At 38.3% G+C, this 25,773-nt stretch overlaps 1 protein-coding gene and 1 long non-coding RNA gene across 4 annotated transcripts; both read right to left on the reverse strand.

Annotated features, from left to right (window-relative positions):
• Positions 1–1,978: 1,978 nt before the first annotated feature.
• Positions 1,979–8,518, reverse strand: LOC130927734 (uncharacterized). The gene is made up of 4 exons (XR_009066502.1): positions 5,112–8,518; positions 4,403–4,547; positions 4,200–4,338; positions 1,979–4,115 (listed from the first exon to the last, which is right to left on the reverse strand). It is a non-coding gene; the product is annotated as an uncharacterized LOC130927734 (long non-coding RNA).
• A 336-nt stretch (positions 8,519–8,854) lies between these two features.
• On the reverse strand, positions 8,855–18,882 carry LOC130927730 (aldo-keto reductase family 1 member B1). Of its 3 annotated transcripts, XM_057853718.1 has the most exons (10): positions 18,486–18,878; positions 15,742–15,909; positions 15,540–15,656; positions 15,394–15,471; positions 15,200–15,322; positions 14,779–14,885; positions 14,628–14,709; positions 10,038–10,121; positions 9,812–9,894; positions 9,011–9,748 (listed from the first exon to the last, which is right to left on the reverse strand). In XM_057853718.1, the coding sequence occupies exons 1-10, from the start codon at positions 18,549–18,551 to the stop codon at positions 9,706–9,708; spliced, it is 951 nt and encodes a 316-aa protein (XP_057709701.1). In that variant the 5' UTR covers positions 18,552–18,878; the 3' UTR covers positions 9,011–9,705. The 3 variants fall into 3 exon arrangements, with proteins under 3 accessions (XP_057709700.1, XP_057709702.1, XP_057709701.1); XM_057853717.1 differs by having other exon boundaries at positions 8,855–9,748; positions 14,628–14,885; positions 18,486–18,882; XM_057853719.1 differs by lacking the exon at positions 10,038–10,121 and having other exon boundaries at positions 9,009–9,748; positions 18,486–18,879.
• Between the last annotated feature and the right edge of the window lie 6,891 nt (positions 18,883–25,773).

Consider the following 25,773-nt stretch of genomic DNA (forward strand, 5'->3'; position numbering starts at 1 on the left):
TATGTCATGCTGGTTTCACAATCAATAGCTATTTGACTAATATAATGTAAAATTCCACTTTCTACTCTTTGTAGATGCTCTTCTGAAATATTTTCCTTCTACCACTGTACATCCTGGGCCATCTTTTACAGCGAACTTATCCACATCAGCACCAAGTCCAAGCCCATCAAGCCCAGGAAAGAAGTGCACCTTCCAAAACAACTGTCATATGAAAGTGCAATAGATGCTTTTACATCAGTGAAGACAATGTGAGTAAGGTTATAGGTTAAGGTGGGAAAAAAATTGCATTTTAAAGTGTTCTGTGTGTCTTTATATAGGTTTGTGTGGGTGGGTGTTAATCATATTGTAATAACAATTCTAATTTATTCATTTGTTTTTTAAGTGTTTTTTTTTTGTTGGTTGAACAGTTATTACAGCATTTTTCTTTTAATTTCTGCACTTGTTTGTTGTTGTCTTTTTTTATATAATAGATTACAAAGAGATAATGTGCTTTTTCAGTGTGTTTAATATACAGTGAGGCAAATAAGTATTTAGTCAACCATTAATTGTGCATGTTCTCCCACTTGAAAATATTAGAGAAGCCTGTAATTGCCAACATGGGTAAACCTAAACCATGAGAGACAGAACGTGGGGAAAAAAACAGAAAATCACATTGTTTGTTTTTTAAAGAATTTATTTGCAAATCATGGTGGAATATAAGTATTTGGTCAATACCAAAAGTTCATCTCAATACTTCGTTATGTACCCTTTTTTGGCAATAACGGAGGCCAAACGTTTTATGTAACTCTTCACAAGCTTTTCACACACTGTTCCTGGTATTTTGGCCCATTCCTCCATGCAGATCTCCTCTAGAGCAGTGACGTTTTGGGGCTGTCGTTGGGCAACACGGACTTTCAACTCCCTCCTCACCCCGTGGCGTCAAAATGATAACAAGAACGGTGTGCAAAAATCCCAGAACCACACAGGTGGGACCTAGTGAATGACCTATGGAGAGTTGGGACCACAGTAACAAAGGCTACTATCAGTAATGCAATGCGCCGCCAAGGACTCAAATCCTGCACTGCCAGACGTGTCCCCCTGCTGAAGAAAGTACACGTCCCGACCCGTCTGCGGTTCGCTAGAGAGCATTTGGATGATCCAGAAGAGGACTGGGAGAATGTGTTATGGTCAGATGAAACCAAAATAGAACTTTTTGGTAGAAACACAGGTTCTCGTGTTTGCAGGAGAAAGAACAGTGAATTGACTCCGAAGAACACCATACCCACTGTGAAGCATGGGGGTGGAAACATCATGCTTTGGGGCTATTTTTCTGCAAAGGGACCAGGACGACTGATCTGTGTAATGGAAAATATGAATGGGGCCATGTATTGAGAGATTTTGAGAGAAAATCTCCTTCCATCAGCAAGGGCATTGAAGATGAGACGTGGCTGGGTCTTTCAGCATGACAATGATCCCAAACACACAGCCAGGGCAACAAAGGAGTGGCTTCGTAAGAAGCATTTCAAGGTCCTGGAGTGGCCTAGCCAGTCTCCAGATCTCAACCCCATAGAAAATCTGTGGAGGGAGTTGAAAGTTCGTGTTGCCCAACGACAGCCCCAAAACATCACTGCTCTAGAGGAGATCTGCATGGAGGAATGGGTCAAAATTCCAGCAACAGTGTGTGAAAAGCTTGTGAAGAGTGACAGAAAATGTTTGGCCTCTGTTATTGCCAACAAAGGGTACATAACAAAGTATTGAGATGAACTTTTGGTATTGACCAAATACTTCTTTTCCACCATGATTTGCAAATAAATTCTTTAAAAATCAAACAATGTGATTTTGTGTTTTTTTTTTTTTTTTTTCACATGGTCTCTCATGGTTGAAGTTTACCCATATTGACAATTACAGGCCTCTCTAATATTTTCAAGTGGGAAACCTTGCACAATTAGTGGTTGACTAAATACTTTTTTGCCCCACTGAAAATCTGACGTTAGTGGATTGTTCGTATTGGAGATGCGCGTGTGGCGTGGCTGGGTTTTGTTCAAACATGGGGTTTTGACAGTTCCGCCTGAAAAGTTTATCCCGGCCGGTACGCCGTCTGGTTGAGGGTGAGCCTAAGACAAGGCTTTATAGTTTATGGATTAAAAACAATTTCGGTGGGTTTCATTCGCTGTCACTGCTGTAAATGTATACGACAATAGATCTATTGTTACCCTACAATGGTAGGGTCAAAACAATGACTTTGCTATATTGGTTGAAATCAGTCAGACGCAGAACTGACTCAAATTAAAATACTCCACGTACTCCTTTGACCTTGTTAATCTGCGATGTGTCATTCTTTTGTCTTAGTACATTCACCCTGTCAAATTGCCATGAACATCAATGCACTGACCGTGTGCTGCTGGTTTGGAATTTGAATTGCAAGTGGATTGTCAATATAATGGATTGCTAATATAATGTAATGTCGTGAAAATTCTTTGCGCACGTGTAAGGTTCCACGGTTTCGTCCCTCAATCTCTGGGTTGAAGGGTTTGTCATGGGCAGGGTTCAGATAGAAATTTCAACAAATTAGTGGCATTTAGAAAAAAAAATGTCATTCATTTTGTATCTTAAAATGAGACCCAGGATAAATAAGTTTTGTTTTTCAAAAATACTTTTCAGCATTTTTTTTGTGCATTTTCCATACAAAGTTCAGAAATAAATTTCTTTTGAGACTGGTGATTCCATCATTTTTGCTGGGGTGGAATCAACATTAGTCTGAAACTACAGCAAAGTTTCATGCGCATAATGCACCGTTTAAATGACTAAAATCTCCGCCTCTGGGTCAGCAGCCCTTCTCTGGCGGATATATAGAGCCACACATGATGAGTATATTATGGAATCCTTCCTTCCAGATATTTTGGCCACAGAAATGAAGGGGAAGAAGATCGAGATTCCTGCTATTACGCTCAACAATGGAGCTAAGATGCCTTTTGTTGGACTTGGGACATGGAGGGTAAGTCTGGAAATTTGGGTACTAAACTATTAAAGCCTCCAAAATGTATGAACGGTTGTTTTTTTTTAAGATAGAAGGTAATTTGTAGGCTTTTTAAATTCAATAGCTTAGTGAGGAAACGAGATGTTTATATTATTGTAACTGAGCAGACAATGAACGATTTAAGCGTTGAAACCTGTAAAAATGTTTCCAGTGGTGGAAAAAGTTTATTAGGGAACCTAGAATTGTTGGGGTTAATGTACAGTATCAAAAAATAGACATTAGCATACTGACAAAAACAAGTTATTTGTCAAGTCAGTCCCCAAACTTAAACCCTACAGACGAAACGAGTACCGTCATTCTAGTAAATGTGGAGTTTTAGATTGTCCAGAATTAAACCCCGTAAAACATACATTCTACCTGCTAAAACTAGATAGTAAGCCGACCAAAACAGTAGTTTTGGATAAGAGTACAATCAAAATGTTACTTTGGCTACTATTCTAATAAAAACTTCCGAAATGTACAGTCATGTGAAAAAAAATTGTTACTTTGTGTAAAAGTTAATTTTAAATCAATGCAATGACATGGCTAAAATCACACACAGGTGTATCATATCAGTTGCACATGATTAGAACATCATTACCCAGTGTTTTGAAGGAGGCTTGCCTTATTTCAACCTCACATTTGGTTTGGTGTGACCCTGACTGTTGAAGTGAGAGAAAACACCATGTTGAGATCATAGTTTGGTGCGCCCCTGACTGTTGAAGTGAGAGAAAACACCATAGTGAGATCAAAAGAGCTGTCTGAGGCCTTCAGAAAGAAGATTGTCGACGCTTATGAGTCTGGTAAGGGATTTCAAAAGAATATAAAATCAGCCTTTCTACTGTCTGTAGAAAATAGTTTACAAGTGGAGGGCATGCCCCAGGTCTAGCCGTCCAAGCACGTTCAACCCAGAGCAGACCGCAAGATGCTAAAAGAAGTCTCCAAAACCCCTAAAATGTCATCACGGGACCTACAGTCGGCTCTTGCAACCTTCATGAGAGGTGTGCAAGGAGGAAACCTTTGCTCTCCAAGAACAACATAAAGGCCAGACTGAAGTTTGCCAGAGTGAATGTAGAAAAAGACCAGGACTTCTGGATTAATGTTCTTCGGACAGATGAATCTAAAATTGAAATATTTGGACACCAGAACAGAGGACATGTTTGGCGTAAACCCAATACATTATTTCAGGAAAAGAACCTCATACCAACTGTGAAGCATGGAGGTGGAAAGTGTCATGGTTTGGGGATGCTTTGCTTCAACAGGACCTGGCCAGCTCCCCATCATAGAATCCACAATGAATTCTATCGTGTATCAGAGGGTGCTTGAGGAAGATGTGTGATCATCTGTGAAAAAATTAAAGCTCAAGCGAGACTGGACACAGCAACATGACAATGACCCAAAACATACCTGAAATCCACCAACGACTGGCTGAAAAGGAAGAAATGGAGAGTCCTGGAATGGCGTCAAAGCCCAGATCTTAATCCAATTGCTGTGGAGTGAAACGGGCTGTACATGCAAGAAACCCCTCAAACGTCTCACAGCTGAAAGTATTCTGCGTTGAGGAGTGGGGCAAACTTTCTTCAGACCGATGTCAAAGACTGGTAGTTATTTCAGCCAAAGGGGGGTAACACTAGCTGTTAGGTGGTAGGGTGCTCTAACTTTTTCCTCAGTTAGAATATACATTTTTGTTGCTGTATTGTATGGTTTAATGAGTAAAACAATGTTAATTTTTGTTGTTTACCTGCAATTAAATCACTTTCTTTTCCAGGGATAAAGAAAAACAAGAACAGGCATTGCTATGTGAAGATTTCTTAATAAAGAACTGAATATGTCATGGAGTGTCCTAGATCTATTTTTAAAGATACACATTTATAGGCATTTTAAATTAAGATAATATGCAGTATAGCCAAATAGACATTAGCATGTTGACAAAAAAAAAAAGATATTTGACAAGACACTCCTCGAACTTAAACCCTAGAGAGCACACGAGTACCCTAATTTTGGTGAAAGTGTATTTTTAGATCGTCCAGAATTAAACCCTGTAAAACATTCTACCTGCAAAAAACAAACACTACCAAAACAGTACTTTTGGATGAGAGTAGCGTGAAAATGTTACCTGCTTTAACATCCTCTGACAACAGGCTGACGCAGGAACAGTCATCGAGGCGGTGAAAGTGGCAATTGGCGCTGGCTACCGCCACATTGACGCTGCACATGTGTACCAGAACGAGGACGAAGTCGGTGCTGGAATTCAAACCGTAGTTGAGAACGGCGAGGTGGAGAGGGAGGAGCTGTTCATTGTCAGTAAGGTATACCATATATGACCAACCAGGGTTTGAATTCACATTTTTGAGTTTTAGGTTTTTGTGTTATGGCTGATTGTTTTCTGCAGTTATGGTGCACCTTCCATCTACCGTCTTTGGTGAGGAAAGCCTGTGAAAAGACTCTACAAAACCTTAGATTGGATTACTTGGACCTCTACCTCATGCACTTCCCAATGGGTGCCAAGGTTATCCCTCTTTTCTCAAAATAAATCAGGAAAATATTCCAGCAAAATTGTTTAATTTTGCAGGCTGGGGACGAGCTTTTTCCATTGGATGAGCACGAGCAAGTCATCCCTGATGGTAGCAGTTTCCTTGACACTTGGGAGGTAATCGGAGCAGCTGGTAGCAAAGAATAGAACCAGAAATTATGCACGATACGGTACTAATGTTCATTGTACAGGCCATGGAGGAGCTTGTGGACTCCGGTTTGGTCAAGGCTATCGGTGTGTCCAACTTCAACAAGGACCAAATCGATGCCATTCTCAAAAAGCCGGGCCTCAAGTACAAGCCGGCCATCAATCAGGTAATCAAAGGAATGTGGAAATACCGCTAATCTCAGCAGTTCATTTAAATTCGTATGTTTATAGATCGAGTGCCACCCGTTCCTGATCCAGGAGAAGTTGATCAATTACTGCCACTTGAGGGGCATCTTCGTTACAGCTTATAGTCCGCTGGGATCGCCTGAGAGACCCTGGTAAGACAAAATGTCACAGACAAAATAAAGAGCGTAGGTTTGTTCTTAATATTATAGGGACAATATAACAGCATAACCTGCATGTCCACTTCTTGCTTGGTGAATGGGGGTCAGGGCTACATTTCTCACCTATATGAACCGAAATAATTGATAGGCTAAGTGATCAATGCAAAATAAATCTGCATTGACCCATACCAACCTTTACACTGCAAATTTATATAATAATTTAATAAAACCTAATCAAATAATTTTCTGCCATCTTTTTTTTTGAGTGTTAAAGGCTAGTTAACAGATTAATGCGTCAGATTCTTCCACTTACTATAACTAAATATTACTATTTGTTCGTATTGAGCCCATACATCTAAAAGTTGGCCATTTTTCACTTAAATCAAGAAAAAAAATTCTTTCAAATAATGTTTTGAACAATATTCTTGAATTAAGAACATTTCTGACGAACAAGTTTTTCTTTTAAGACTAAATATGCCAACTTTTTTGCTTAAAATAAGTCTTAAGCTTATTTTCAGCTAGCTGTTTTTATTTCAAGAAATCTAAGCGAGTAAAATCGACTTGAAGCACCGTAGCAGAAGCAAAATTAGTTGTGTGTTCCCACCTCCACAACATTGACGTCTTTTTACACTACTTACAGTGGCTGCTGCTGGTGGAAAAAACTTCTAATATCCCTTGTCTTCGAAGGGGGCGGGGGAGGCGGCATGTTGTATTTCTGTCGGGCTGTGAATGCCTGTGTGTGTGGGTGGGTGGGGGTTCAAGTCATCAGCCAATTAAACGTGCGTTTGATTGAAAAAAATGGACTGGCACATTCAGCGAGTGAAAAGGGGTCAGTGTAAGTCTGAACATAATGAAAGTACTGCAATTCACTTAATAATGGTAGGGTCAATTCTATCCCTACAGCATATAGGAAGACAATCTAAATGACCTATATAACTGAAGTCATGATAAATGCAAATAAGGTTGCTTAAAAGTTGGTGGGGATCATTTGAGCATCCTGAAAAGTTGGTAGTGTTATGTCCCTACCGTCCCTATGCAAACCTACTGTACGCCCTTGGACAAAATAATCCTGAAATCCAAACAGCTTCAAATCTAAAAAAAGCACCACAGCAGCTTGAAACAAACACATTTAGCATTGATTTTCCAGAAAATTGTCTTGTGACTACACATTCCACGTGTGACAATCGATTTTTTCTACTTGTGAAGGGCATTTTCTGGTGAACCTTCGCTCATGGCTGAGCCAAAAGTCAAAGAAATTTCTAGAAAGTACGGCAAGACGGCAGCACAGGTAACACACTGCAGTGCAATTTAAAGAGCATTCGCTTCCATAACGCCGTATCGTATCACCAGGTTCTCATCAGGTTCCACATTCAGAGGAACGTGACGGTTGTTGCCAAATCGGTGACTCCCCATCGGATCAGGGAGAATCTGCAGGTATTCAAAACAGCAAGACAACAGCAAAAAAAAAAAAAAAAAAAAGCGATGTGACAACTACCCGATTGATTTACCTGGATAGCCCGGTGGTCAATACATAGACATGGCTAATATTCCGTTGCGACTTATAAAGGTTTTCATATTTTAATGAGGATAACATGCAAAAATGACAGAAGGGGAAAAATAAGTGAACCTTCTGCCTAATTTTTACCAAACAATTTAAGTCAGGTGTGTGCCCAATCACTGATAAGTAGTTTAAAACTAACCTGCCCACTATCAACCACAGACCTGGTAAGAATTGTCTTGATGAGAAGCATTGTCTGATGTGCAATATGGCTCAGTCAAAAGAGCTGCCTGAAGACCTGCGATCAAGGATTTTAAATTTGTATTGATCTGGGAGAGGATACAAAACCATCTCTAAAAGTCAGGATGTTCATCAATCGACAGTCAAAGAAGTTGTCTACAAATGGAGAGTTTGGAACTGGTGCTTCTCTCCCAAGGAGTGGCCGTCCACCAAAGATGACGCCAAGAGTTGAGCGCAGAATACTCAGAGAGGTAAAAAAAAGAACCCTAGAGTGTCTGCTAAAGACTTGGCACAGTCCAATATTTCTGTGCACACATCAAGTACATGTAAAACTTTGGCCAAGAATGGTGTTCATGGGAGGACTCCACAGAGGAAGTCAGTGCTGTCTTAAAAAACATTGTTGCTCGTTTAATGTTCGCGAAAAGACACTCGGACACTCCACAGTAGTTTTGGCAAAATATTGAGCATCATGATTTTGGGCTGTTTTGTTGCCTCAAGGCCTGGACAACTTGCAATCATTCATGGAAGCATGAATTCAGAAGTTTATCAGAATGTTTTGCAGGAAAACCTGAAGCCGTCTGTCAGACAGTTGAAGCTAAAAAGAGGATGCTGCAACAAAAAAATGATCCTAAACACAGAGGTCATCAACTTCAGAATGGTTTCAGAAGAACAAAATTCTGCAATGGCAAAGCCAAAGTCCAGACTTGTACCCCATTGAGATGCTGTAGCATGACCTAAAAACAGCGATTCATGCCAGACATCTCCGGAATCTGACTGTTTTACAGCAGTTTTGTCGAGAATAATGGGCCAAGATTAGTCCTGATCGTTGTGCCAGACTGATCTGCATCTACAGGAAGCATCTGGTTGAAGTTATTACTGCCAAAAGGGGGGCCACAAAATATTAAATGTGATTGTTTGCATACTATCCTCATTAAAATATGAAAACCTATCAATGTTTGGGTGGTGTTAGTTAATGCAGACACTGTTTTTTCATCTGTGTGATTTTGACGAAGATCAGATCAAATTTGCTGGTAATTTCATGCAGAAATGTGAGAAATTCTAAAAGGTTCAGATACTTTTTCATACAACTATATTTTTTCTTTCCCCTTAATTGCACATTTTTTTTGGCTGGAGCGACTTATAGCCTGAAAAATACAGTACTTTTAAAGTACAAACAGTAAAAAAATCAATATGCAATAGTGGACTTACTTTTCTTTTGAGTGTGGCAGCAATAAATTCTGCATGTCAAACTGGACAATATTTACTGGTACGTCTCCGCAGCATTGCTTTTCTGTCAAATATCACTTCCATTTTACTCCTGTAGGTGTTTGATTTTGCTCTTGATGATGACGACATGAAGATCCTGCTCGGTTTGAACAAGAATTTTAGAGGTTTCCCTATTTTATGGTAAGTATAATGTACCTGTCATCGGATTATGTTCTTGTTAAGTTAACCTGCTCTTTTTTCAAACAGGGCATCTAAACACAAAGATTACCCGCTCAACACTGAATATTAACTCATCATCTGGAATGGAATTCTTCATTGTAAGAAACTTTCATGTATTAATAATAAAAATTCTCCACAATGTTATCATTTCAGCAGTTTACTACTTTATTGTAACAGTCGTTCCATTTGTAGTTGGGTAATACTGAACTCTAGTGTTCATCAGTGCACTAACAACGCTCAATCCCAGAGTAGTAAGGTTTTGGCACACAACTGCACACGGGAGAAGTGAAAACAAAGGAAAACGGATCACAAGTGACACACATGACGGGTCACAAGCGCCGCGTATGACTTGTCAATAAGAGGAAATGCTATTAATGTTACACAAAAAGAGAACATTTTTACAGCTACATGTTGATTTGTTGACCTTGCCAAAGTGATACACACAGAACATATAATACGAGTGCTTTATGAAACAAAAAGTGACCGCTCTTTCCGCGATTAATCAGAATTCAGCGTGGAAAGGGTAGTCCTTGTGCTTGATGCTCCTAGAGAAACATAACAGATGCTGTCAACCAAAGCAAATCGAAACATAATTTCTCTTCACTCACCACTGCATCGCACAGACTCTCCAATTCCGATTAAATCCCAAAATAGTTTTCATATCCTCATCGCTGAGTTGGAAGTCAAACACCTACAAGTATTTGAATCAAGCAAACGTCAGAACAATTTGAAGGATTGAATCAAGCGAATGTCAAAAACAAAAAAAACAACAACTTTACAAGCTTTTCAATCAACATTGTTTGTAAAGATTCAAGACTGTTTTTAGCTCATTACCTTGAAATTCTGCTGGATGCGGACAGGCGTGACCGATTTTGGAATGACAATCACATTCCTCTGGATTTGGAAGCGGATCAGGACCTGATTTTACACTGGGAGTTAATGCCATTTATCTACAGTGCAGGTTTTAAAATGGCTGCCCGAAGTGCCAGATCCGGACCGGCATGTCGTTCTGTTCGGCCCGCGAAAGTGAGTCTTGTGTATCGATTTCGTGTTTTGTTTTTTTGTCTCAAAAAATCTTTAAAAAACAAAACAAAACAGCCCTTCTCAGTTGTTTTTATCAGTTACCGCCAATGTTAAAACACAGGCCTTGAGCACCCTCTTGCGTTTTCAAGTGAAAATAACGTGAAATGACATACCGTAATTTTCAGACTATAGGCAGCTACTTCCCTCATTCCCTCATTTTGAATCCTGCAGATTATAGTCCAGTGTTGCTTATTTGATTTCTTTGGTTTAATAGGTAACACTTTATTTGACATTGGCGTCACAAGACAAATGACAGATGTCACTAATTGTCATCCGGCAAATGATGTCACTAACTCCATTTATGTGCAGCTCGGATCTTTTAAATCCGTTCAAAAGGGAGATAATTTGCCGGATAACACAAAATGACATCTGTCATTTAGCATTCATTAATGCTCAGGGCAGTGCAATGTCATATTTATGACGGTCTTATGACATGACTGTCAAATAAAGTGTGACAAATTCCATAACTAGCAATTACTGAACCAACTGGAACAGTAACTGAAGAAATAATTAGCACAGAACATGAATTTTGATTGTTATTTACATCTGTAGCACGGCAATGCATGCTAGGAGGCATGTTGGATGACAACAGTGTTGACAGCAGAGGTTGACTGTCTCCCCCAAGGGAGCAGTGATGGCCAAATGAAGCTTCTTGAAGCAATGGAGCTTTGCAGCCAATTGGTTAAAAGCTTCATAGTGGTTCATTTGGTTATATGACAGTCTTATGATGCTGCTGTCAAATAAAGTGTTACCGGTTAATATCTTTTGGTGTAAATGTCCCATAATACAGTGAGGACAGCTGCTGCTCATAGTCCACTCAGGCTTATCCCTTGACTTCATCATATATTGACATGACATGGGGCGCAGGGCCGATCCTTCGGGGGCCTATTTTCAAAAACTTCAAGTTCTAAAATTTTTTAAAACCAAAGCTGCTTCCAACCTAAAACAAAAACAGGCACCGACCTTAGCCATATATGAGTCTCCATGAGCAGCGGCATCAAAAAAATTCGAAGTCGTTCCCTTATAAAATCCCGATTAATTATTTTTTTTATAAGTATAACAAAACTTAAAATGGCTATAAAATTCTCAGATTTTACACTAGGTACACAAAAATCACCAAATGAAGATATAATCACCTATATTTTCAGGATCAATAGCAATATTTTACGTATCATATAAGTTTTTGCCCAAAATAGCAACTTAATATTTTTCAACAGCTAATAAATAACTCAATTTTCACATCAGAAACTTAATACTTGAGGAAAACGCGCAGATTCAATTCTAAATAATTTATAAATAGATTACTAATAAATTCTCTATGCAATCACAACTTATTATGGAATATAATAGCCCTTTATTATCATTATACAGTTGTATAGTTAATTATTTAGTTGTAATCAATGAGGCTAGCGGCCGCCTGACGTAAACAGAGCTTTTCTGATGAAAATTCTTGTGAATAAATGCTTAAATCCCCAAATTCATCATGGATATGGACTTAAAACAGTCTCGATTCTTGGTTACATAAAAAAAAAAAAAACAAAAAAAAAAAAAACGTGCAGTTAGCGTTTATTATACGTAAATATGTCGAAGTACAATGCTACTCTGTTAGCGAATGAGGCTAGAGGCCGCCTGACGTAAACAGAGCTTTTCTGGTGAAAATTCTTAGGAATAAATGCTTAATCCCCGAATTCTTCACAGATATGGACGTAAAACAGTCTCGATTCTTGGTTAAAAGCAAAAGAAACCGTGCAGTTAGTGTTTATTTTACGTATTTATGTCAAAGTACCATGCTACTCTGTTAGCGGATGAGGCTAGCGGCCACCAGATTTAAACAGAGCGTTTATTTTACGAAAATATGGCGAACTATGATGCCGTGGCATGCAGTAGCGGCTGATTTCTCCCATTGATTTTTTTCACAACGTTTAAAAATACATGTATGGTACGAAAATCGGATGCCGATATGGGCAAAAAAACGCATCGGTATCGGATCGATTGATGTCCGGTCCGGGTCCAGCGCACCGATTTACATAATCCATTCCAGTTTTTGCTTCGGTTTCCCTAAAATCCGGTCCGCATTTTACGGCACACCTTCAACACACTACATTTACATTACCGTCTCCCAATTTACCGAGAGACTTTATCGGTAAAAATTTCAGCTGTGTGGGATCATTTCACCTTAAAGGACAATAAAGACGAAGAGCATATGCCACAATAAAGTCAAGCGTGGTGGTAAAGCTGTAAGAAGTTTTAATACAACCAACCTAATCAAGCATTTAGCGAAATACCACCACAAACAATATAAGAAGTATGTTAAGAAAACCGAAGACAAAAAGAAAGGTCCTACGCAACGAACACTGGCAGAAACTTTTGCTATGCGTGACAAACTGGCACTCGACAGTCCCAAAGCCCAGGGAATAACAAGAGTCATTGCCGAAGAATTCATTCTGGATGACGAGCCATTATCTCTCGTGAGTAAAGACGCACCATCCAACACTTAGAACCACGGTACAACATGCCCAGCCGTCATTACATCCTTAAGCGATTCGGCCGTGGAAGATTCGAGAACGGTTCTCAAACATCCAAATTCCGATTATTGAAATATGTCAAGTAAAGCGGAACTAATACACAGCGCGGTCTTCGGGATACAAAGAGAAATGGACCACATTGCGTCCCGAGAGTAAACATCATGCTTGTCATAGACCCGGGTAATGCCAATGCTCAACTCACGACTTTAGCTCAACTCATGCCGCTGGATAAAAAAACACAAGAATACCTGACTGCTGCTGACAGCCGCTACAAACTACGTCAACATCGTTTTACTGTAGATAATAGATATCATACAGTAGGGAGAACAAGTATTTGATACACTGCCAATGGGAAAACCCATTGGCAGTGTATCAAATACTTGTTCTCCCCACTGTATGTATTTAGAACTAGATGCAAAATGACAGACTCGACGGCGTTAGCAACATTGAAGTATTGGAAACTAGTTGCGTTAGTAAACAGCCGCCATCTTAAAGCAGGAGACTTCCATAGTAGGCTGTTGTGAACCTTCCAAGCGAACCTAATTAACTTTTTATCTAAAATACTCCTAAATCGGCAAAATCATGACTTGAATCTATCTTCAAAACAGTTTTAAAACTTTCACACATGTCGAAAGTAGACAGAAGGGAAATTATGGAATAACGGGAGCTGTTTTAACAACAGTTGATTCGCAAAATTAAATGAATTGAATGTAGTTTAAAGCTGCTAATACAGAATGAGGACTTGAGTATTTTATTTACTGTTTTAAACTGTTAACTTGATACTGAAATAATCGTTTATTTAAACCTAAGAGGCTTTTTATACAATTTTTGTAACTAATGCACGAAACATTAAAAACATCTAATAGCTTGGGGGGTTTGTGGGATTTTCCACTGAGTTTGTTCGTGTGTTTTGCTTTTTTAAGACAGTTTACATTATTATTTGCACGTTTTACTGACTGACTATGCCATTTCTGTTTGTTATTTATAATGTTTTGTGTTTGTCACTGAATAAACCGGTCAGTTTCTTGTTACCAACCGTTGTGTGTTATTCAAACTCACCTAATTCAGCTGGCGAGTTGTTATCAAGAGTACTAAAACCTTTTTCAACATGAGTCTGACAACTAAGTAAGGAGGCTAAATAACTTTAAACTTTAACACATGCTCAGATAGGCCGGTATCGGCCAGTATCGGTATCGGATCGGAAGTGCAAAACAATAGCGGTATCGGATCGGAAGTGCAAAAACCTGGATCGGGACATCCCTACTAATTACCATGAATCCTCGAACAAATCACTCCTGAGGCAATTCTTCCTGTTTGTATGCGGTACAGCTTTCGTGCTTCTTCAAAAATCCAAGCTTAAATCCAGCTTGGACATGAAAGTGTGCCGTCTTCAAATGACTATTACTAAATGAAGCTCAGCCCCTTATAGTAAGGCGTGACGCAAAGAATGACGACATGTCAGGTCAATAGAGTTTTGAAGTCTATGGCTTATCTATGAGCAAATGAAGTTTTCGTGTCAAATTTGGTCAGTGGCGGCTTATAGTCAGGTGCGCCTGATAGTGCGAAAATGACGGTAATCATGTTTAAATAATTTCACACACAAATCGCACTCTCGGCCAAACTATGAAAAAAACTAACAAAAAAACAACAACTTATAGTCCGAAAAATACGGTATATAAGATTTCTATCATCCTCAGTTATAGAAATACATACATTTAGATTTAAAATAAATGGCTCAACAAGCATTAAACATTTCCTTCAAGCATATTTACATTGTTTTCCTTCTTCCCTGTCAATGGCTTAACTTCTACTGTACCTGCGCTGAAGTTTTATTGTATTTCTCAGCTATGGCCTTGATATCAGGATGTTCCAAAAGTGACGGGTCGTCCGGTTTTGCCCTGCAATATACAGTCATTCTCACAAGACTACAGTACAAGCAATCTGCCTTTGAACATACGCAAACCCACCAGGGTCTGTCAGGTGAGCCAAGCGGGCTGTATGCTGTCATGGTGATGCCCTTGGAATGGCAGTAGTTGATCAGATTCTCCTGGCACAGGAACGGATGGCACTCAACCTTCAGGCAGAAATGTACATTGATTTTATAAACCTGGCGGGCTCGAATGGTTGAGCTCAAACCGCATAACCTTTCTGAAATGTATCATTAGTTTTCTTTCTCGAATGAACAACTCAAAATGGTGGATGTTTGACATTTATGCTGCCTGCTTTTTTGCACTATAGCTGCAGGGCGGAAGGGAGAATGGCAGTTTAATCTAATATGTTAGCAAGATTAAGCCAAAACAGAGCGATGGTAAACAACAGGCTAAACATATTAGCCTGGCCTGAAGGAGATTCAAGAAAACATTTACAGACATATCCTTTAAGGCATACCTGGTTATTTGCCGGCTTGTATTTGAGGCCCGGCTTGTTCAAGATAAGCTCAGTTTGATCCCGATTGAAATTGGAAATGCCTATGGCTTTGACCAGACCGGCATCTACTAGTTCCTCCATCCCCTGGAACAGAAAAATATATTTTCCCCCCAAGATTTTTTCAGGGTTTCGGCAACTGGCATTTCTGAACTCACCTCCCACGTCTGAAGGAAGTCAGACTTATCAGGAATTGTTTCTCCGTTGCTGTCTAAAGGAAATGTTTCGTCACCAGCCTATTAAATTCCAAACAGACAATTTTTAAAACCTACCAGAAAAATACGGAATAAACTACAGCAATTACCATGAATCCCATAGGCCAGTGCACCAGATACAGGTCGAGATAGGACAGTTTTAGATCGCTGAGGGTCTTCTCACAAGCTTGCCTAACCATGGACTTGGCATGGAAGGTGCACCACAGCTAAGGGAGGAACAGTTTTGCCTCTGTACTCACTTTTGTAGCAAGCAAGTGCGTAATACCAAATTTTTACATCACGGCGGCATACCTTACTAACGATAAAAAGGTCCTCTCGCTTGACCACTCCATCGTTGATCATGTCATGGATTCCCTCGCCCACCTCCACCTCGTTCATGTAGATGAACGCCCCATCGATGTGCCTGTAGCCTGCCGCGATGGCTGCTTTCACTGCTTCTTTCACTTTTCCAGGCTCAGACTAAAAAGGGATATTTACACCAGAAGATATTAACCGGTAATACTTTATTTGACAGCGGGATCACAAGATTTTCATAAGACCAAATGAACCACCATGAACCTTTGAACCAATTGGCTACAAAGTTTCATTGCTTCAAGAAGCTTCATTTGGCCATCACTGCTCCCTTGGGGGAGACAGTCAACCTCTGCTGTCAACACGGTTGTCATCCAACATGCCTCCAAGCATGCATTGCAGTGCTACAGATGTAAATAACAATCAAAATTCATGTTCTGTACTGATTATTTCAGTTTAGTGCTGCAACAATTAATCAATTAACACGAGTATTTGATTGGAGAAAAATATTCAAATTCAATTTTGTTACTTCAAGCTTTCGTTTAATTAAAGTGGCTTGTAATGGTTTATTTTGAATCATTTAGTTTTAATGATTAGGGAGGATACACTGCCCTCTTGTCTGCTTCTTATCACATGGCTGAATCCAACTGCTCCCTGTTAAGACCAACGTAAGCTAAGTTTTTGTTAGAGCTAATGTTTTTTTTAATGCATTCATAATTTAATTTAGAGGTACATTTAGCCGTTTTTGTGGGAATATGTGTCTGAACCATTTGTTAAGAGCATGATAACAAACTTCAGCATTTTTTTAGAATTTAAGCTCGCGGACTTTTTCTATGTAAGTTAGCTAATTGTTCTTTTGCTGTACATAGATCCAAAAAAAAAAAAAAAAAAAAAAAGAATTATAACGTTTGAGGCTCAGCTCAGGTATTTTAATTTTTCATGTTCCTTATCCGATTACTCGATTATTCAAACTAACTAGTCCGTCGATTAATCGACTACTAAAATATTCGATAGCTGCAGCCCTACTTCAGTTACTGTTCCAGTTGTTTCATGAATTGCTAGTTATGGTATTTGGTAACACTTTATTGGACAGTGGCGCCATAAGAATGTCATTAGACAATCATAATCAATGCGTGTCATTGTCATGAACATTTATGAATGCTTATAACATCTCATTTAGTGTTAGCCGACAAATTATCTCACTTTTGAATGGACGTAAAAGATCCGAGCTGCACAGAAATGGAATTAGTGACATAATTTGCCGGATGACACTGAATGACATCTGTCGTAAACATTCAGTAATGCCTATGATAGTGTCATGGCATATGTATGACTGTTTTATGACAGTGTTATGACGCCACTGTCTAATAAAGCAGTACCTATCAACCCAAATAAATCAACAAATAAGCCGCACTGGACTATAAACCGCAGAGTTCAAAATGAAGGAAAAAAGCGTTTTTATAGTTTATAGTTTTATAATTACGGTAATTCTACTTTTTTTATTATTTTTTTTAACAAACTTTATTTACACAAAAACAAATACACATAATAGGCGAACAATTCACATAAAATCAACAGATTTACAACAACAACAAAATAATAAATAAAATGGTCGGGGTCATTTTTAACACAAGCCGTACTGTTTGCAAAGTCTTTTGGTCCTTATAGCTTTGGGATTCAAAAAGGAACTCAAACCGTCCAAATATAAAGAAAACATTTTCCCCAAAACATGAAAATTTGGTCTTTGATGAGCATATTTTACACAGTGAATGTGAAATTTTGCCAATATTAAAATAAGATTTACAACATATCTTTTATCCATTTCTGGTTCTTCAATGTTGGATAGGCCAAACAAAATATGTCTAAAAACAATTTTCAATGATGGCACAACTTTGGAATTAATATAATTGTTCAGGTCAACCCAAAAGATGTGGGAGTAAATTCCCAAAACAAATGGTAAATAGTTTCCTCTGCATTTGCACAAAAAGAACATAATGTCTCAATACTAATTTTAAATTTAACCATTGTCGTCTTTACAGGATAACACCTGTGAAGTAATTTGAGTGTGATTTCTTTTACTTTATTTCTTAATAAATATTTTCGAGGCAAGAGCCAAGTATGTTTCCATTCAATATTTTCGTATAAATTATTCCAATCGGTAATTCTTCTAGTTTCTCGTTTGTCCTGACAATAAACGTCAGTTGAGAATGGCATTAAAAAACTTGAAGACTCTTAAACTGTCCAGAAAATACATAAAATAGAATCATTTCATTTGAAGTTTTAGTATTTTGCAATACTGAACTGAAAGGTTTTATTTGTACGCTAGTCTGCATTAGTAAATGAAGTAAACCCTTATCACTTTAACAGAAAAGTTCAGCAGTTAAATTATGTAAATTTAAAAAAATAATATAATAATCGTCGTGTTATGAGCATCCATAAATGCATATAAGCCTCATATCTATTTATTCATTATTTTATGTATAATGTAGCGAGACCCGCACGAATCTGCGAATCTTAATCTAAATGTACTTTTATCTCGAAGGTGGACTAGCATTAGCCACGGTTAGCTCCAAATACCAAAACGATGAATTCACACTCACTCAAGTGAATTAAATTACAACACGTTATGCAACTCGCTGGTGTCTAAATTTAATTTCAGAATGGAGCGCCTCTGACTTGACTCCCGCTCATAGAAATAAACCGTTATTTTCTATCGACGAGAAAATAAGGAATCGAACACTCACTTTCCATGTCCCTAGCCCGATTATAGGCATTTCTGCACCTGTGTAGAGCTTCACGGACGTTGCCATTTCTTGCTAAAGACGAGCGAACCCTTCACTTTGACTGGAGTGAGCAACAAGTGGGGAAAAAACGGGTCCAAGCCAAGAGGAGGTTTCTAAAAAAATAAAAAAAAATCTAGTCGGCATCGATTAGTCATGCCTGCAGGTGGCTGTGAGCGTGAAAACAAACAGAGCAATGATTTCATTCAGGGGGAAAAAAAGAAACACGTTTAGACTATAATCATATAGGTGATATAATGATTAATAATGACACAAATTCTTCTTAAATTATTATCAAATACGTCAAGATGATGCGACGATTTCTCACGCCTGAAACACTTGTGCTGGATTTCTTTCTTTCGCCACGAGAGGGAAACGGTACACCGTCCTTGCTTTGCAGTCGCTAATTATATCACTGTATTTTAAGTACATTGGGGCTGAAAAAGCCTTTTTATTTGATACAGGCAGAGTAGCCAAATATTTTACTCAAGTAAGAGTAGCGTTACTTCAAAATAATAAAACTCAAGTGAAAGTAAAAGTAGTCATCCAAAAAATGTACTCAAGTACAAGTAAAAAAGTCGTGAAAAGAATGAGGAAGTTGGCGTGATGTCACGATGACGTCACCTCGCTTAGCAACGTGTCGCCATTTTGTGAAGGGGGAACGCACAGCTAAACATTCCATAGACAAACGTCTGAAATTAATATATTTCAGGTGTGTTTTGCGTCTTTTTTCCTAAAAACGTATTAAAAGTGGCTTACTATTATCACGAGTCACTGCCGACAGACGATGCAAGGACGGAGGCGATGCAATTTAAAATTAGCGTTTATAGCTTCCTGTTCGCTGCTTTGTCATAATAAAAAGGTATTTTGAATGATCACAATGGGAGTATATCAGACCCTCAATGTGAAACATTAAAACTGTTTAGACAACCCGGGTACTTAGACTTCCATTCTCTGTGTCAAACAGCTGAACAGGACAGGTTAAAAAAATAAAAAGATAAAAAATAAAATTAGCGTTTATTGGCTTACAAAACTGCCGATACAAAGTCGCAGCTGATAGCTGGATAAACAAAGGAATGGCCTGCAGTGGAGTTCGGAAACTTCTACAACTACCTCATAAAGTCACCCAGTAAGTTTACCTTTATCAGTTACGTGGAATATGTACTGTGTGGAACTCAGAAAATTGGTAGTATATACGAAGTGATTATTTCTGCCGTAACCGGTAATTGGCCTCCAAGCGTTATTTAGCCGTGAGCACGTCACGGCAAAATAACCAATTCCCACCAGCTAATTGGGGCAAAAATTAAAGTTTACTCACCAGTAATAAAATGTCGGCTGCAAACGTAAATGTGCTTGGATTTAGGTTCCCACAAGCGAAAATAGTCCACAGAACCGTCTTCTTTTACTGTTCCTCGATTAATTGCTCTCAGCCATTTGTTTCTCCTTTTCTTCTCACGGGGAAGAATGAAGAACTGCAAATGCGGCTCCGAACTCTTCCTTGTGTGACAACCCGCAACACAGCAACTTTTGGTCATTCCGACGGAAAAAAGACCGCAACTAAAATGAAAGTTGAACGCGTTTGTACTTCAATGCACGGCAGAGAAACTGCTTGTGACTCGTCTTTTGCCCCAACGTCAATATGGCGATGCTCTGTTGTGGCTGGTGACGTCATTAAATGCCCGGATGTCCGACTTCCCCTATACTCAAGTAATTAGAAGTCTTTTTTTTTTTTTCTCAGCACAAAGTTGTCAGTATGAAATGTTATTTGAAGGAGATAGTAACTTTTCTCGTAGGCACCGTCTAACTGTTTGTATTACTCTAACACACACAATATAAAATAGCACTTATCCCATAGTTTAAGGAAAATAAGCAGACTATAGAGCATAAAAGATACACAACGCCTTCTTATCACAGAAGCCCAACGTGTGCGTCATGAGCATGAATGACGCACCAACTCTCGCAATCAGTTCTCTCTGACAGTCCACAACAAATGGCGGGAGGTTCTGTCCCAACACAAGGAGCACCGGAGAACGCCCGATATCCAACTGATAACATGACTGACAAGACTCCAAGAGCCCCTTTGACGCTGAGGTGGCAAAATCAACAACCCTCGTTGCCCTGTCAACAGTAACTCCCGAATCCTCCTGTCCAATCCACAAACAGACAATAATCCCAAACACACCCTTTTTCCTACCCACGGCCCGCCCCGCGAGAGCCTTCAAAATAAGTTTAACTAAGCGTTGTCATTTTTCTCTGGAACCGTTTGTTGACTTCTGATATAGTGACCTTGGAACGAGATTTCCTCTTCGCCTGAATCCGTGTCTGTTTCGCCTTTCTGTTGATCGCTGTCGACCCGAATAAATTGTCAACTTGTTCTCGGTGAGCCTTCTTTAAACCTTTCAAAATGGAGTCAGTACAAAGGGTTAAGACTAAGGTGAACGCGCGGAGTTTGCCCTTCTGGCCGGATTGCCGGGGTCTTGCCAGCCTGGATCGTTGGATCTGCGCCGGTCTGGGTAGAAGGTCAGATTCCTTCAATTCATTATACTGTACTATAACACATTACATAACCACATTAAGTCAAAGAAATACAACAACAAAAAAACATTGAATACCAGCGAGAGAAAAAAAGTCGAAAGAAATTAAGCATTATTCGTCCAAAGAGCATGAGTGCCCTCTAGTGGAGAAAACATTTTCTATTATGAAATTAAAAAGATCATATCTCCAGTTTTCCGTTGTCAGCCGGTACCAAATAAAAACGTGGAGAGAGATTAAAATCTGCGCTTCCGTGTCATGTTGATGTCAAATACTTTCAAAAAAATTTTTTTACAGTGCTTTAACAGAAAAAGTCGCTAGATTTGTCGCAAGTCGCTTTTGACCAAAATGTCACCAGACTTAGCGAGAAAGTCACTGCGTTCACTGCACTTCATCTCCTGCTCTTTGCAGTGTGCTCTTGTTTGGTTAAAAAATACCGAGCACACTCTAAAAATTACAGCGCCACTGCCACCCAGTGAGGAGATGTGCAATTACACTTTGTTCTAGTACGGCAAAAAAACAGTATGTTCACCGAGGTCACATGCGCCCACCCCTGGCATCGCTTTGCGACCCCCAATATTTGAGAAGGACTGGTTTAGACAAATGTTTAAGCCAGGGGTCCCCAAACTTTTTCCTGTGAGGGCCACATAACTTTTTCCTTCTCTGATGAAAAAGTGTGACGACTGCAGGAGTGCCTAAATGTAAAAATGTATTGTTTTTCAGAAAGCCACAATCTAATAACCCTTCCTGAATTTTTCACGGAACAAAAGTAAATAAAATAAAAATAATATAATATAATATAATATAATATAGTATAATATAATATAATATAATATATAGGGCTGTCAAAATTATCACGTTAACGAGCGGTAATTAATTTTTTAAATCAATCACGTTAAAATATTTCACGCAATTAACGCACATGCCCCGCTCAAACAGATTAAAATGACAGCACAGTGTCATGTCCACTTGTTACTTGTGTTTTTTTGGTGTTTTGTCACCCTCTGCTGGCGCTTGGGTGCCACTGATTTTATGGGTTTCAGCACCATGAGCATCGTGTGATTATTGACATCAACAATGGCGAGCTACTAGTTTATTTTTTGATTGAAAATTTTACAAATTTTATTAAAACGAAAACATTAAGAGGGGTTTTAATATAAAATTTCTATAACTTGTACTAACATTTATCTTTTAAGAACTACAAGTCTTTCTATCCATTGATCCCTTTCACAGAAAGAATGTTAATAATGATAATGCCATCTTGTTGATTTATTGTTATAATAAACAAATACAGTATTTATGTACAGTATGTTGAATGTATATAGCCGTCTTGTGTCTTATCTTTGCATTCCAACAATAATTTACAGAAAAATATGGCATATTTTATAGATGGTTTGAATTGCGATTAATTAATTTTTAAGCTGTGATTAACTCGATAAAAAATAGTAGTTGTTTGACAGCCCAATACGATACGATACGATACGATACAATACAATATCATATAATATCATATAACATAATATAATATAATATAATATAATATAATATAATATAATATAATATAATATAATATAATATAATATAATATATAATTAGGGCTGTCAAAATTATCGCGTTAACGGGCGGTAATTAATTTTTCAAATTAATCACGTTAAAATATTTGACGCAATTAACGCACATGCCCCGGTCAAACAGATTAAAATGACAGCACGGTGCAATGCCAACTTGTTAATTGTGTTTTTGGGAGTTTTGTCGCCCTCTGCTGGCGCTTGGGTGCGACTGATTTTATGGGCTTAAGCACCCATGAGCATTGTGTAATAATTGACATCAACAATGGCGGGCTACTAGTTTATTTTTTGATTGAAAATTTTACAAATTTTATTAAAACTAAAACATTATGAGGGGTTTTAATATAAAATTTCTATAACTTGTACTAACATTTATCTTTTAAGAACTACAAGTCTTTCTATCCATGGATCGCTTTAACAGAATGTTAATAATGTTAATGCCATCTTGTTGATTTGTTGTTATAATAAACAAATACAGTACTTATGTACCGTATGTTGAATGTATATATCCATCTTGTGTCTTATCTTTCCATTCCAACAATAATTTACAGAAAAATATGGCATATTATAGATATCATATTTTATAGACGGTTTGAATTGCGATTAATTACAATTAATTAATTTTTAAGCTGTAATTAACTCAATTAAATTTTTTATCCGTTTGACAGCCATAAATAAATATAATATAATATAATATAATATAATATAATATAATATAATATAATATAATATAATATAATATAATATAATAACACTATTAATTAAATAGATAATAACCAAATAACCCTCTCTGGGTTCTTCACAGAAAAAAGCCAGGAAAGAAATAACACTATTGGAATAAATAAATAAATAAATGAATAAATAAATAAAATGTTCAGGGGGCCAGACCAAATGCGGGCGCGGGCCGTAGTTTGGGGACCCCTGGTTCAAGCCAATGTCAAGTATAACACATTGCTGCACATTGTTGCAAAAAAATATATAAAATATTCATATTAAATTTGATGTACATTGTCGAGTGATTTGACTTCAATGTGTTAAAGATGAGCTGTATATTCATTTTGAGCTTCCTCTTTTGGTGTCACTTGCTCTCTCTTCACCAACACACCAACTGGCTTTCAATCAGATAAACCCTCAAAGCTCTTAAAAAGAGCCTTGAGGACAAGATAAGCGCTGTAGAGAAAACTCCAGTACATATATTTGACAAAAAACACACAAAGGGAAAAGTTGCAGGAGCCACTAGTGCTGTGTACCTCACAATGTCTCCTGTGATCTTCTCTCCCGGCTGGACGTCTGCTTCTCCGGGCCCTCTTGCGCCTCTGATCTCACTTCAGACGGCCTCCGAGCTGTCAAAGTGGCTCCGGAATCAAACGTTGTCGCACGCTGCCTTCATCAAAAGACTGAGACGCGACAGTTTTTGTGCCATCTATTAGACAAAAAGGCAGAGGGGAGAATGACCACATATTTGAACATGGTGTGTGAAATAAAGTGGCTCTTCGAAAGAGTTTGAGCAGAAGTCACATCACCTTTCAAACATAACCCTTATAGCCCTTTTTGGGACTGTAACAACAGGAAAGTTGTAAATTTATTTACTTACTGTTACTGTTTGGTCAAAGTATAAAAAAAAAAAAAAAAGTTAATTATTCGAGCACCTCTGCTTCTTCAGCCAATAAGTTAATGACATCAAACCTATTTTGTTGGACTATTAACGTCTACTATAGTCAAATGATTCATATTATTGCAGTTTACAGAGTTACAGTATTTATTTATCCATAAAACAATTTACAATTACCGTAATTTTCGGACTATAAGCCGCTACTTTTTTCCCTCATTTGTAATTCTGCGACATATAATCCAGTGCGGCTTATTTGTTGATTTATTTGGGTTAATAGGTACTGCTTTATTAGACAGTGGCATCATTACACTGTCATAAAACAGTCATAATTATGACATGACACTATCATGGGCATTACTGAATGCTTATAACAGATGTCATGAAGTGTTATCCGGCAAATTATGTCACTAACACTATTTATTATTATTATTTAATACCATTTACTTTTACATACATTCAAAAGTGAGATAATTTGCCAGATAACACCAAAGAACATCTGTTATAAGCATTCATTAAAGCTCATAACAGTGTCATGTCATAATTATGATTGTCTCACGGCGCCACTGTCTAATAAAGTGTTACCAAATACCATAACTAGCAATTAAAGAAACAACTGGAACAGCAACCGAAGTAATAATTAGCACAGAACATGAATTTTGATTGTTCTTTACATCTGTAGCGCAGCAATGCATCCTAGGAGGCATGTTGGGCGACAACAACAGTGTTGACAGCATGTGGCAGCAGAGGTTGACTGTCTCCCCCAAGGGAGCAGTGATGGTCAAATGAAGCTTCTTGAAGCAATGAAGCTTTGCAGCCAATTGGTTCAAAGCTTCATTGTGGTTCATTTGGTCTTATAATGCCGTTGCCAAAGTGTTTTTGGTGTAAATATACCATAACATAGTAAAGACAGTTGCGGCTTATAGTCTAGTCTGGCCTGTCTATGAACAAAGGCCGTTTTCGTGTCAAATTAGGTGGGTGGCAGCTTATAGTCAGGTATGCCTTATAGTCCGAAAATTACGGTATATTATCATAACTGAGTAGACGATGAGCGATTTAAGCGTTGAAATCTGTAGAAAATGTTTCCAGTGGCGGGAAAAAGCCATTTTTCCCCTTAAGGGTTAATCAAATTTGCATTAACAGCAATGCATGCTAGGAGGCAGGTGGCAACAGGTGGCAGCAGAGGCTGACTGTCTCCCCCAAGGGAGTAATGATGGCCAAATGAAGCTTCTTGAAGGAATGAAGCTTTGCAGCCAATTGGTTCAAAGCTTCATGGTGGTTCATTTGGTCTAATGACATTCTAATGATGAGGCTTTAAAATAAAGTGTTACCAGCTCATGTATTTTGGTGTAAATATCCCATAATACAGAGACAACAGTGGCAGCCTATAGTCCAGTGCGGCTTATCTATGAACAAACTTTGTTTTTGTGCCAAATTTGGTGGGTGTCGGCTTATAGTCAGGTGCACCTTATAGTCCGTAAATTACGGTAGTTTAGAGTAGTAGTACTCAGAAGTGTGTAGTAATATGTTACAATTACTTGAG

The sequence above is a fragment of the Corythoichthys intestinalis genome, chromosome 13 (genome assembly GCF_030265065.1).
Source record: "Corythoichthys intestinalis isolate RoL2023-P3 chromosome 13, ASM3026506v1, whole genome shotgun sequence".
NCBI classification, from domain to species: domain Eukaryota; kingdom Metazoa; phylum Chordata; class Actinopteri; order Syngnathiformes; family Syngnathidae; genus Corythoichthys; species Corythoichthys intestinalis.